The 15,201-nt window shown below is 33.5% G+C and overlaps 1 protein-coding gene across 2 annotated transcripts in view; it reads right to left on the bottom strand.

Annotated features, from left to right (window-relative positions):
• Nucleotides 1–15,201, bottom strand: part of LOC124364780 (mediator of RNA polymerase II transcription subunit 16) — a 56,465-nt gene that overhangs the window by 21,060 nt on the left and 20,204 nt on the right. For both annotated transcript variants that reach the window (XM_046820523.1, XM_046820524.1), the window contains exons 5-9: nucleotides 13,323–13,572; nucleotides 8,593–8,748; nucleotides 7,026–7,201; nucleotides 5,404–5,562; nucleotides 1,634–1,799 (exon numbers count right to left, since the gene is read on the bottom strand). In XM_046820523.1, coding sequence (XP_046676479.1) covers nucleotides 1,634–1,799; nucleotides 5,404–5,562; nucleotides 7,026–7,201; nucleotides 8,593–8,748; nucleotides 13,323–13,572 — 907 coding nt within the window. The remainder of the gene's footprint in view (nucleotides 1–1,633; nucleotides 1,800–5,403; nucleotides 5,563–7,025; nucleotides 7,202–8,592; nucleotides 8,749–13,322; nucleotides 13,573–15,201) is intronic.

Raw genomic sequence — 15,201 nt, 5'->3', positions numbered from 1 at the left:
TAGTATAGAGATATGAACTATAAGGTCTGATCCAATCCAATCTAGCTGAAAAGCCTCCTTTATTATTTTAAGTAATCACAAATCTCATATTATATATTGTAATGTAATAATACCAAATTAAAATAAAAAATAGTAAATATTTAAATTATTCATAAACCGAACAAGGCTCGAATCAAAATCATAAATCAAACAGAAACTAGGGAACAGTGTTTCTATCTTTGCAACTCCAAATCCAGTCCTCCTATACATTCTAACCTAAGATCTAAACTTTCAAGATCTTCTACCCACATCAGTACGAAATCTCTTCAACTAAGTCCATTGGGAATCACAGAGCTTCACCCATTAAACTCATCTAAAAACGTAATCCAGATGTTTTTGGATAAGAATAAATTCCTTTTTATGTGACTGCAGTCTATGGATATGTTTGGACTTCTACCGAACTCTGTCATGTGGGATCTGCCGAGGTAATTCAGGATTTGATTCATTGGCTTCCTAGGATGACCCAAATAGTTGACTATCCCTAAATGCTGAATTATGTTGGTTCTGGTTCTGACTTAACCTGCAACTTTTCTAGGAGGCTCTAAATGTTGGCAAATGATCAGGTTTAACTTCAGGTACTCAAGTTCGACAAGCCTCATGGGATAATACAAAAAGGAAACTTTTAATTATTATCATGGATTGAGCCAGAAGGTTCATACAAATGACGGCAAAAGCAGCAGAATATTTAAGGAACTGGCAAAAAGGAAAAAATTACCATCGGCTGGGTGCTTGCTCATGAAGTCATTCAGAGGAATGAAACAGCAGACACCCTGCCAAGATAGGCGATGAAAGTCTTCTAGTAGGGCCATAGCCAGCTTACGGAGTAGCCTTCTCCTACAGCAAAGCTCTAGGTAAATGATTGGGAAAAGAGGATTAGATGCAAAACCTGGAGAAAGGCCTCAAGACAGGCAATAGAAAATGTTTATCTCTCCTTATGCACAAGGATTGTCAATATTCCTAGAACAAAGTAAGGAGGATATACGACTAGTAATTAAGGATGCTGACAGGATATGGCCCTCTTAGGAAAGGTGGACCTAAGCCAGACTGATGAATGCAGACTCTGTGGAGAAGCAGAAAAATCACTAGGACATATATGCTAAACTGTCCTGCCATATACAAAACCAGGAAAAAGTCCCTAGGAGCTTATATCCTCAGCTCTAAGGATATCAGAGAACATGAGCACTCAAATCTTATAGGCTTCTGTTAAAGCCTTACTAAAAATTTAAGTAAGGGAGAGTAAAAGTCCTTTTAGGACTACATGCAGACATTCTTGTATTTTTCCCTCTGTAAAAAGAAGGATTGAGCCAAGGAGAGCATTTCCATTGGCGAATATACATGATTAATGTAATTGTGTGGTAACTGTAGTATAAAAATGAATAATCTTTGTTCTGAACTTTGACTAGCTAGGTCTAAGTTTCAGTTTTGGTTGTTGTTTTTTTTTATTGCAATTATTATTCACTACATTAAAAATAAATAGCCCAATGAAGAATGTTAAGATGGAAAATTGAAACCAAGCACATAAACTACGACAGAACGAAACCATATGGAAATTTCTCATTAAAATTGTGTTAAAATAGCTAAAAATATAACAAACCTGTTTCCCCGATGGGGTGTAGCCGATACATGTACAGCTGACCCTGCGTGTCCGCAACTACCAGTGCACCCCCCAACCAGCTTAGGTCGATCGAAGATATATCAATACTGAGTTTCTGGTGCTTAACATCATCTCTCCACCCCATGGCCATGTACGACGTAGCAACCTGCAATTAGTTTAACATTCTTAAGCCATATCCTTTAATTCTATTTGTATGAAGTCTTTAGATCCAGCACTTTGTGACCACTTTATAGATCAAACTGACAAAAATTTTAATATCTCAGTACCTAAATATTATTTTCTTAAAAAAAAAATATTAAAATCACTTGGAATTGTGTAAGAAAATTGCCTAGTTTTTCATGTAATTGATACGAGAAATTTCTTGTACAAAAGGAATTGATCATCAGCTGGATTAGTTTTATTAGGGATCATAAATTAATGGAAGACTAATGAAAATGTTAAAAAATGTTTGTCTCTCTATTAATATTGAGTTTAGCTCCAGTTCACCTTTCTCTTAGTGCAGCATCTGGAAACTGACACTGTCACAGATTTAACTACTGGAATCTGGAGTCACGTTCGTCTGAAGAGATCCAAAATAATTTGGCGTTGATAAAGCTCAAAATAAATACAACGTTTCGACATCAAGCACAAGTAGACTACAAAATATAGTGTAATCTAGGTGAGGAGGTGTTCTCATTGTCTCATCAGGTGCACCTCTTTATCTAGATTACAGAAAAACATTGATAACCCGGATTACTTGGGATCAGATACCTAATGAATTATTGATTTATCTGAATTTTATCAGGAACCATAAAGGACCAATAGATATCTTCACTAAAATCTGCGGGGATTCACTTTAGCAAGAAGTGGAGCATATGAATAAAACCATTACTGAAGTCTAATTTTAACTTGTTTTATTACGGAAACATAATATTTGTTTGGCACAGTAATGCAGTAAATTAATAATTGTCATATTTCATGAAGAGCATATCTATTACCACAACAAAATATTTTACGTTTAAAAAGATCTTAGACCTAAATGTTGCCAAAGATCTTAATATTAAAGCACTTTAACATATTAAGATGAAGTGCTATAATATATTGAACCATAACACAATACATTTTACTTTGGATTACACTAGAAAAAAAGTGTATTCTAATTTGAAAATCAATACTTATACATACTGCCTATGTAGTTATTTACAGCTAGAACTAAACTAAGTTATGACACGTAACTTGATCATTTGAAAATTATCAAAAATCATCTCATCATTGCCAGAAAGTTTCAGTGTTTCTTTTCTATTATGTGAAAAAATTATGGATTTTCCCACTGGCATGATCAAAATGGAGACTCTCTTTACCAGCCTGTCATGATGTTGTCAAGACAGTGGTAACTTATTCAGGGTGTCCAGTGATGACCAAATCTAAAATTCAAGTACATTTCAAGGTTTTCAAGGCTCAAAATTATAAAATTCAAGGCTATATTCGCGGTTTACTTTTGGCTCTTTATCGGTAACTAACAATTTTACAAGCCAAAATCAAGTCACGAAATAGTGTTTTACTTTCCATGTAAAAATAAAGATTTCTCAAATATTTAAGGCCTAATAACAGCATTGTGATATTTTTAAATAACTGCTTAAAAGAATACATATGTTTATTTTAGACGATGCTGAAAAGATAGTAGGTCCTCTGTTTAAATTATTAATGTCCTTACACATTATTAACAACATTTTATAATTCGTTGTTGAAAAAATCTACAGTAAATGAGGGTTTTTTTCATAACCTATAACTTATAATTGAACTTGTGTTCAAAAACTTTGAACTGTTAATCGTACCTATAGAATATGTTAATTTAATTATTTAAACAATACTATGCTTAATGTGGCATTTAATTTAGTATAAAATGAATTTCAGTGTAATGTTGCTATTAAAAAATTTGTAAAATAACGTTGTAGGTCTATAAAAAATTATGATAAAGTACCAAAGCCTAATCTAGTGTTTTTATATTGTAACAGTTTGTTACAAATACATTTTAATATCCAAACAGGTAAATGATTTAGATTTTTTATTCGAAGTCTGAAAACAAACCCTCAAAAACACAGGATAGTAAAGAAACAGTTTTACTTTCAAGTTAAAGAAGTTTTACTTACACTTTCAATATCAAAACCCAATACTATTCTAAACCAGTAGAGGGTTAGGTTAGTTTTAGGCGAATTAAGTTTCATAAAAACAAAAATAACTGTTAAAATAAATAAAGATATATAAATATTCATTTTGTAAAAAAGGATTAAACTCAAAAAGTCGAAAAAAAAACATGGGCTATTCAAATGTTGAACCCTTTTTACAATTTATTTTGTGTTAGTATAGCAAGGGTAAATAAACACCTAGATTACTAAAAAGGTGTTGTATTAATTATATATCTCAAATAAATTTAAAATAAATCCTATAGGCATCCAATTGTACACCATAATTGATCACATGATCACGTTTTTCGATGGGCATGTTAATGTAAACAATTACCTTAAATTGAAACATTTAATATTCATCACTATGTTTCAAAGAATTGGGCAACCTCTTCAACAGGTGAATATTATAAATACAATATATAGTCACGTAGGTTATTTGGCCACTCTTGGGTTGAGAACGGAAGAAAATTTTAATAAACATTTATTTCCAAAGGCAAGAATAAAATTAGTTTTATAATACGTAAAATTGCAATAACTTACTTTACACTTGTTCAAAACTTGATGACAAATGTCCACAATAACTAACTACTAACCCACAACTGACCGGCATTGAAAACAAAATTACTTTAACATCAAGCGTATATAAAATACCATCTCTCATCAAACCTACTACACTGACGCCATTTTTGGTGACTGCAACGAGAGCGAGTTACTCCCAAATTTCCTTTGTATTCTGTCAATTTCACATCGATGTGAACATAATCGAACTGTTGCATCAATATCTTCATTCGTGTTAAGCACGGCGCACACTACGACTGGCCCGGTCCAGCCCAGCCTGGACTTTTATACTCTGTCAAAATGCATACGATCAAATGGAAAACCAGCCCAGCCCGGATCGGTCGCAGTTGGTGGGTGTCCATTTGGTTTGCGTGTATTTCGACTTCACAAAAAGGCCGGGCCGGGCCGGGCTCACTTCAGCCTAGAACCACCCATTGCGGCCGGCACGGCACAGCCCAGCCCGGGGGGCCCGGTCTTGATCGGCTCTTATCGGGTGCCGTGTGGGCCGAGTCTTCCCGGGCCGGGCCGCACGCACTGGGCGGGTGTCCATTTGATTGTATGCATTTTGAGTACAAAAGAGATAGTTGGCGGGTATCCATTTTATTGCGTGTATTTTCGACTTCACAAAAAGGCCGGGCCGGTCGCAGTGGACGCCGTGCATTAGTAACGGCAGCGGCAGACTATGGCAATTCAACTTGATATATCAACAATTTTAATCCTACAGCCCATGACGACATCAACTTCCTCTCGTCACTGAGTCATGTCCACATCTGTGCCTATTGTTGTGAATCGCACGAAAATGAAACAAAGGTCAAATGGACTAAACTGTTTTTGCTCAAGATATTTATAAAAATACGTTGTCTAAAAAAAATCAAAACTCCCGATTTTCTACAAAATACAAGCATAATTCCCGCCCTATTCAAGGCAGGTAAAATTCAAACATAATTCCCGCTCTTCCCGATTTTCAAGGCTGCTGGACACCCTGTTATTGTAAAACATGAATGATGTGTGTGAAAAATGAATTACCTGCTTGAGAGTGTCCCTCGACAGGCAGTGGATCGAACCGTCGGTGAGAACAACGATGACGTAGAGAGGAGGTGGCACTGTGTTCATCAGAGCCATCTTGAGTGTAGTCATGCAAGTAATTGGACAGCTCAGAGGGTACTGTGACTGGTGCTGCCACAGCTACACAACACGAAAAACCTCTCAATTCCCACACCACACGATAAAACATTGATCAATACATTTAAATAAAACTTATTATACTTGAAAAGAATTTTTCTTGGTTGATGTAAATTTTTGAAAGGATTGAAATAACAGATAACCTTTCCACTATGATTTGGATTTATAAAAATACTAGCATACCCATGGCTTAGCCCGCAATTTCTATGCAACATTCCGTGTATTTGTTTGAATAGCTCCCTCGATTTCAGTAAAGTTTCAACTATTTTAGATCGATCTAGAGGAACTCCAAAGCCGAAGTTCATAGTTTTCTTAGTGAAAGCACTTGTGATGTAATATGATAAAGTCCTATGATATTTTTTAAGTGGAATTAGTCATATATCATGCATCAGGTATCCATTTTACAGTGTTCATGATTAACACATTGCGTGCGGCGCGGTAACCTTTACTGTGGCGGTTGCCGGTGACCGCGCCGCACGCGATGTATTAAGAGGACCAGAAGTTAAGCAAAAGTGTGAGTAATTCTTATTTCATTTTTTGCACTTCTAGTTCAAACTAATTATATTTCCAACTCAAAATTGGAGTTCATTTCGCTATTTTGCTCCGAGAAACAATATAAATAGACCTATATATAATTTTTTAATGAGATTGGATTCAAAACAGTAGTTTTATAAATTGTATGGATGTAGATATTGTTATTGAAAATTAAAAACTAAAATCAACATCAATAATACTAACACATTTCAATACTTACATTATGACAGTAACCCCATATGTAAAGATAAATATATGGTACAGTAAAAGTTTTGCTTCCCAATCCATGTTCACTATATCATACTATTTCCTTGGTCCAGTCTCTAGGAATTATATCAGTATTTACGTATTTAATCAGTATCGTATACTTCATCAGTGAGAAATGGATGCGATGCCACCTTGACGATTTTCTGTCATAAAAATTGCATTTAGTGTCTTTGTGTATTGCTTTTTGACCCAGAATAAAGACATCGATTTGCCTTGTTGCCACGATTTTGAAATAAGAAATGTTATTTTTGTTATGCTTTCACTCTATAAATGTAAACAAATTGAAAATATTGGTCAAAATATTGAAACATATACAATGTTGTCGTAATACATTGTTTACACATAACAGTTGAATACATTTAACTGGCTCTTTGAATTCGTGTTACACAACTTGAAAGAACAAGATGGGATCTTTCGCTACTTTAAAGACCAGTGAGGCGTAGTCCAGAGGGATTTTTGAAATCAGAATATGCCTATATTCATCCCAGGGACCGTAAGAACGTCCACGTAAAATTTTGGTACAATCGTTTGAGTACTTTACATGTGAAAACAAAACAAACAAAAGCACTTTCGCATTTATAATATTATTAGGATTAGGATATACACATTATCAAAAGATTCACTTATTGGATAACTAGTTAGAAACTGTAACAGTAAAACTGTACCACTGTTCTGAAAGGCTCTGTGGATTGCACTTTGGACTGGAACAACTTGTGAATTGTCAAGGGTTTCTCCTGCAGTTCCCAGATCTCAATCAGAGCTCCTGAGTCACCATTCGCAGCAACGACCAGAGTGTCTGCGTCTTCTCGCACGACAAACTTGAGCTGCGTTACTGTATGGTCTGGATAAGACAAGGTGATTCAGATCTCTCATTAAATATTTATCAAGTTTTGCACTAAACTAGGCTACTGACATAATTCAATTTTTTATGTTCTTTTTCAAAAATACCTTAATAACAACAAAGAACATGTGCTTGTCCACTACAATATGTAGTGCATAAAAACTCACAAATCAACTAGGGACAAAATTTTAATCAAATCAAATATATTCTATGAAAAATGAACTGAAAAATGCCCTTATTAAAAAGGGGAATTAGAACTATTATTATTCTAAAAAGTGTTGTGTGTTCCAACTACATACATACAATTGCTCAGTAAAAATGTAAACAATAAAAAGTATTGAGTTTGGAAAAAACATTAGCCTGGACATTTGATTGTCATAAATTGATTGATATAAACTTTAAATGTAAAATAAACTGTAAAAAAAAAATAAAAAATGTGTAAAAAGAATGAAAGCATTGACAAAAACATAGTTGAATAAAACCAAACAAAATAATATATATATATTATATATATATATATATATATATATATATATATTATATAAAACTGATTCATAATCAAAAGTTTTTGTCTAACTGGCACAACAACTCGTCGAATCAAAAAATTTGACCACCATTACATCCAATAAAAACTATACTAATACTACAAAACTGTGCCAATTATTTTTTATTGGGTGACCATCAGCAAAGTCTATTGCTTAAGGAGACGGAACATTTTTCAATTCTGTTTGTTTGTCTATCGACAGGATATCTCTAGAACAAACAGACATTTGGGCTCAAAATGTATCATGAAACTTCATTTCTATATGGACAAGATCAATTTTGATGATAGTGCATGTCACACTGTATGATTGGATTGAGATTTAGCAAACACGGTTTGATATATAACCAAGATGGGAACGAGAACATTTCAGAATAAATAGATTCATAAACAAACTGAGTAAAATCGTATGACATAACATTTGACAATAGTGACACAAGTAGCTTAATTATCTATAAGGTATCTTTAAAAGATTTCATCTGTAGGCTTTAAATTTTGCATGAAACATTTCTTTCTACATAGACAAGAACAAGATCTATAATAGTGCATGTCCATCCATGGAATTTGGCTGAGTTTCATTGAATTATTCTTTTGTCTGCCAGGAGAATGTAAAATCTTTTTATGTACAGTACGTATGACTGTCTACAGGAAGGATGTCACAAGAATAAAATGAGCTACAGACTTGAAATTTTGCATGGAACCTCAGTGAAGCTTTTTATACAATACATGGTGTGGTATACTAATATCTTGTACTTATAAGAGAAATCATCCATTAAATTTATTATAAAAAAATTATTTTTTATTTTTAATAAATTTTATGTGGAATAAATTTATAATAATCAGAACCTACAGGAATGGTCAGTAGATGTGCAGGCCAACATAAAGAAGCTGGGAAGTGCTTGTGATGATATTGACAGTTTGTCATCGATGCGCTTTACAGACACCCTGAAGCACTGAATGGGCATGTGCACACTGCCACTGCTCACAGCTACCAAGTATTGACCATCTGTAAGCAAAACACAGTATTTGATAGTACAGGGAAGTCCTTGTGATGATATTGACAGTTTGTCATCAATGCCCTTGACAGAAACCATGTAGTACTGAATGGGCATGTGCACACTGCCACTGCTCACAGCTACCAAGTATTGACCATCTGTAAGCAAAACACAGTATTTGATAGTACAGGGAAGTCCTTGTGATGATATTGACAGTTTGTCATCAATGTGCTTGACAGAAACCATGTAGCACTGAATGGGCATGTGCACACTGCCACTGCTCTCAGCTAACAAGTATTGACCATCTGACAAAATTTGAACAAGATTTTCTAGATTCTCAAATATTTAAACATTTATTCTGGACTAGATATATAGACAAAATTTTTATGTTATGGACAAAGAGTAATGAAAAACTTTTAGATTTCTTAAACGCATTGAACTCCTTCGATAACAATTAAAAATTTACTTGGAAAATTTCAACAGAGTCAGTTACATTTCTGGATATTGACGTTTACATCAAGAAAGGTTACTTGAAACACAAAATTAATGTAAAACCTACTAACACTTTTCAATATCTTCACTACAACAGTTGTCACCCTGTATAATATGTAAAAAGATCAATTCCCAAAAGTTTGGTTACACAAGCAACAAAATTATGCAGCGAGAGTGAAGATCTTAAAAATTACTTTAGTAACATATATTATGCATTTTTAAAACGAGGATATCCTGAGAAGCTATTGAATGAAAAGCTACAGCTCAATGAAAGTAACCTTAATAATTATTATGTCAAAAAGAAATATTATGATGAGCCTATCATCCTGGTCTCTACAAAATTAACAATATTTTTAAAGTAGCTTACGAAATTCTCCACTGACAGACTCATTTCTAAAAAGTATTCCACATATTGTTTTTAAAAGACCTCCTACTTTAAAGGACATTATATCAAAACCAAAATTACCAGCTGATTCTGATGTGGAAACTAAATTTCAAGGAGCAAAAAAAAATTGTTGTTTTTTTTATGTAATAAATCAAGATGCATAGTGTTTAATCAAATAGAAGAGTCATCGAAATTCGAAAGTGGTTCAACTAAAAAAGTATACACAATTATTGGCAACTAGCTGTTTCCCACGGCTTCGCACGCGTCTCTTAAGCTTTGCCCGTATATTTCTTTGCCTTCAAATAGTGTTTGGCTATTTAATAAACGTAACTGTGTCGTAATTGCAGTTCATAATGTGCAGGCGCTTTGATAACTGTTATATCTTGCAGTACAGCCTGGTGGTGAGTTACATCAATGGGCATTGCATATAAACCTTCTACATAGAAAAATACAAATTTTCATAGTGATCGGTCCAATAGTTTCTGAGTATATAAAGGACAAACACACAAACATTCATTTTTATATATTACTATAAGTGTAAAGAAATTTAAAATAGTAATTAAATTATATATAAATATATTTTTTGTCGCATTATATATGTTTACAAAGAACAGCTGATTAAAAATTTGAAAAGACTCTTTCACTTAATAACATATGTTTGCTGCAATGCATTTCTTACGGGTATTTCTGTAACCAGTGGGGCGGAATCCTGAATCGGGAAAGGGATAAAAAGTATCCTATAACCTTCTACAGATCAAGACGAACAAATTAAAAAAAAAATTAGGCGAATCCGTCCAGCCGTTTGTGAGTGATGCTGTTACACACGAACAGTTTCATTTTTATATAATACTAGCGGACCCGGCGCGCTTCGCTGCGCATTTCAATAAGTTTCCCGCGGCTTCGCACGCAATTTCCCGTTGAAAACAGTACACTATATTCACTTATTCATTTTCTATCACATTCTAAACATTGCTGAGATAATTGATAGTCGTTCCTTCGTGAGCTTCTTGGGCGCATTATGAAGGTATGTACCACATTCCTGATACTTCTGTCAAAAAAAAAACAACTAAGGTTGATTTTATAACATTCTTTATATTTGTAGCCAACGTAAGATAGTAATTATGATATCTGCATTGCTCTTCTGATCAAGCATGAGCATGGTTTATATTAAATAAATATTGCAGTTAAAGGTGAATTTTTACGTCAAATTTGAATTGTATTATCTGGATAGTAAAGTCTATGTTTAACAGTGATTGCAGAAACAGTTTAAACAAAATTTGTCGTTTCTCTTAAGCTTACTCTATGCTTTAAAACTATAAGTGTAGTAATTAAATTATATATAAATATATTTTTTGTCGCATTATATATGTTTACAAAGAACAGCTGATTAAAAATTTGAAAAGACTCTTTCACTTAATAACATATGTTTGCTGCAATGCATTTCTTACGGGTATTTCTGTAACCAGTGGGGCGGAATCCTGAATCGGGAAAGGGATAAAAAGTATCCTATAACCTTCTACAGATCAAGACGAACAAATTAAAAAAAAAATTAGGCGAATCCGTCCAGCCGTTTGTGAGTGATGCTGTTACACACGAACAGTTTCATTTTTATATAATAGATTTGACATGTGATACAAAAAACGTAGTATATCAAATTCAATGTAAAAAATGCCCTAAAGACTACATTGGTCTACAACAAATAATTTAAGAATAAGAATGACAGGTCAACGTTATGATTTTAAGCATAATGATGAAACAAAACCGTCATTCATAGTAAAATACACAAAGAATCTTTTGAAAATTTATATACAGTAAAACCAATACGATCAATAAAGAATAATTCAAATACATCAAAATTAAGAAATTTAGAACAAGTATGTCAGATTGTCACAACATCTAAATTTCCCTATGGATTGAATCTTAGATAGTAAATTTAAATCATCTGAACACTCATCACATCTTTACACCCACAGTTTGAACATATGTTTATCACTTCAAGAATATTATGCTTATTAATTTATTTATCTGTATACATTTATGTTTTTGGTTATTATATGTGTTTTGTCATGTTGTTAGTTTTGACCTGAAGAAGCGTAATGCGAAATATAGTTCATTAATATTAATATGTTGGCCTTTTTCTACATATATATATATTATATGTATACATATATGTGTATCAATCTTTTACTCACTGTATTTTACAAATTAATTCAATTTAGTAACTTCTAAATCTAACAACAAGATGTCATAATTGTATATCATCTTAAAGAAAAATTATTTACAATACTTAGGGCTCTAAGACAGATAGTTTAACCCATTGACCTTGACTCACAAGTGTTACTCATTCAGTCTTAGCATTGACCAAACCTGAAGTTGTGACTTCAATGCGAGCACAGTTTTTGTTTATTCTGATAGATTGTATGCCAGTACACTTTCTTCAGACCTTTCTAGTTGTTGTCATATATAGGATTACCAACTATGAGCGAAAAATGTTGCATTGTAATTCATTACCAGGGCTTGTTTTCTGATGCTACTTGGATATGTTAGGCATAAAATTACAGCAGACGTAGCTTACAGCATAATTGCCAATTTCTCAATCTAGTTTTATAAATACTATATTTTTATTTCTTTACGACCATCAACACTATTTTGTTCTGTTGTAAAGCTAAAGGGCAGCCTGTAAAATGAAACAAATTGAGTGTATTTCTATGTGAAACAAGTCAGTGTTTCGTGAATATTTATATAAATGTTTTGTCATAAATTGTATGAATTATATTATTTACTGATGCTTGAAATTCACTGTACTGGGTTACTATAACAAATATATTGAAAAAATAAACAACATAACCTTTAAAAATGTATATTTCCTGATACATGTATTGACAATTATGTCATGGTCACGGTAACATAACCACACAACAATTTATAAACAAATAAAAATCATAACACATATTAATATGTAATGAGTTAAAATCTTTGTTGGTAGACAAGATTATTATTTATTGTTTGATCAGTTAAACAGTCACAACAACAGCTTTTTTCTGACTTTATTTGCTGTTGAATTTTTCAATAATAATGGCAAAAACCGTAATTGGTTTTTATACGTTAAACATCCAAGTATAATAAGAAAAGTAGGTAGGCTTCACAATTTTGAAAAAAAATTATTTAAATTTTTGTCCGTACACCCGAAGGTGTACCTAAGAAAATTAATTTAACTTAAAAATTACACAATCATGTGGCCTAAGGATTACAACATAGTCTGAGTTGAATTGCAACACCAGTAATAGGAAAATTACATTTTCAGTTAAATTAATTGCTACTTTTGGTCCTAGCAGTGCGGAAAGAATTAAGCAGGTTAATGGGTTAAGACCAATATTAATTCATCTAGGTATAAGTAAGGCTCACCTAAATATAACTCTAGTAAAAGTACACACACACGCATGCACACACGCACGCACGCGCACACACACACACATACACACAAAATGTATGGAACGGGGGTTGTTTTTCCTCTGAGGGACAAAATCTATCTAAGACAGTTAAATTCATTTAAAGGAAATTTTAAGCTACCAGTGTGTATTTATGTTGAACCACAATCAAAGAGATTGTTTGCAATTTTTAAATTGGTTGAAATAAGAAAAAACTGCTATGCTATTCCAAACCAGCAAATTAGTATTTTATTCAAAGCGATAAACACATATTTCTTACTTTTGCCATAGCAGATGTCTACAGCAGTGATGCGGTGTCTTGTAGAACCCAGACTCTCCGTGCAAGTGATGAGGGTTTGGTTGCCGCCATCTTTGGTGATGGCAAGAGCGCCAACCATTCCAGTCGTACTGATCACCAAACATCCTTCCACGGATCGGCCACCAAATTGTCGGACGGAAGGAGCAAATCTCACGTGGGTGAACTTTTCACTGTACTGATAATTGTCCTTTTTCTCTGGCACTATCACAATCTGGAAAGCCAACGACCATTTTTCAAAAAGTTTCCCTCAGGTTCCCGTAATCTTAAACAAACTTAACCTATGTACATTACAAAATACCACGAGTATTTGGTATTGTAAAGAGTTATAACTCATATTACGGATATCATGTTTATTTTATTTTATGTACTACTAGCTGTATCCCAAGGCTTCGCACACTTTTCGTAAGCTTTGCCCGTGTATGAGCAATTCTGGTTCAAGTGAATTATATTTCCAACATCGATGCAGAGTTTATCTTGTCGCCACGATCAAGAAAATCTGTCAAAAGTGTATGTTTGTAGCCATTGTACACGTACATGTACTTTATTTTAGTGGTCTAACACTCACGTTTTAAGTTCAACCAGAAATTTATTCTAAAGACAAATATACATCAAAACTTAGCACCTTCAAATAGTGTTTGGCTATTTAATATATGTAACTGTCTCGTAATTACAGTTTATAATATGCAGGTGCTTTGATAACTTTTATATTTTGCAGCTCCGCCTGGTGGCTAGTTACATCAATGGGCATAGCATATAAACCTTCTAAAAATACATAAATATACAAATTTTCATAATGATCAGTCAAATAGTTTCTGAATCTATAAAGGACATACAGACAAACAATTGTATATATATACATATATATACATATATATATATATATATATATATATATATATATATATATATACGTTAAATTGTATAAATGGCAATAGCCTTATTTAATTTCAATAAACATTGAATCACAAAAAGTACTTGCTCCGCCGGGAGTCGAACCCGGATCTCTCACTTGCCGGGTGAATGTGCTACCATTACACCACAGAGCGCTTACTTTTTTCCGATTCAATTATTTTGTATTTGGCCGTATCTGTCACATATGTGTTTAAATAAGCAAACTAACATATGATCGGAAGACCAAACACCATGTCAAACGACTTTTATTTACGTTAAATTGTATAAATGGCAATAGCCTTATTTAATTTCAATAAACATTGAGTCGCAAAAAAGTACTTGCTCCGCCGGGAGTCGAACCCGGATCTCTCACTTGCCGGGTGAATGTGCTACCATTACACCACAGAGCGCTTAACTTTTTCCGATTCAATTATTTTGTATTTGGCCGTATCTGTCACAATGTGTTTAAATAAGCAAAAACTAACATATGATCGGAAGACCAAACACCTGTCAAACGACTTTTATTTACGTTAAATTGTATAAATGGCAATAGCCTTATTTAATTTCAATAAACATTGAATCACAAAAAGTACTTGCTCCGCCGGGAGTCGAACCCGGATCTCTCACTTGCCGGGTGAATGTTGCTACCATTACACCACAGAGCGCTTACTTTTTCCGATTCAATTATTTTGTATTTGGCCGTATCTGTCACATATGTGTTTAAATAAGCAAACTAACATATGATCGGAAGACCAAACACCTGTTTCAAAACGACTTTTATTTACGTTAAATTGTATAAATGGCAATAGCCTTATTTAATTTCAATAAACATTGAATCACAAAAGTACTTGCTCCGCCGGGAGTCGAACCCGGATCTCTCACTTGCCGGGTGAATGTGCTACCATTACACCACAGAGCGCTTACTTTTTTCCGATTCAATTATTTTGTA

This window comes from Homalodisca vitripennis, chromosome 6 (assembly GCF_021130785.1).
Source record: "Homalodisca vitripennis isolate AUS2020 chromosome 6, UT_GWSS_2.1, whole genome shotgun sequence".
In the NCBI taxonomy this organism is placed as follows: domain Eukaryota; kingdom Metazoa; phylum Arthropoda; class Insecta; order Hemiptera; family Cicadellidae; genus Homalodisca; species Homalodisca vitripennis.
Note: the sequence above shows the minus strand (reverse complement) of the source record. Positions and strands in the feature narration are given on the sequence as shown.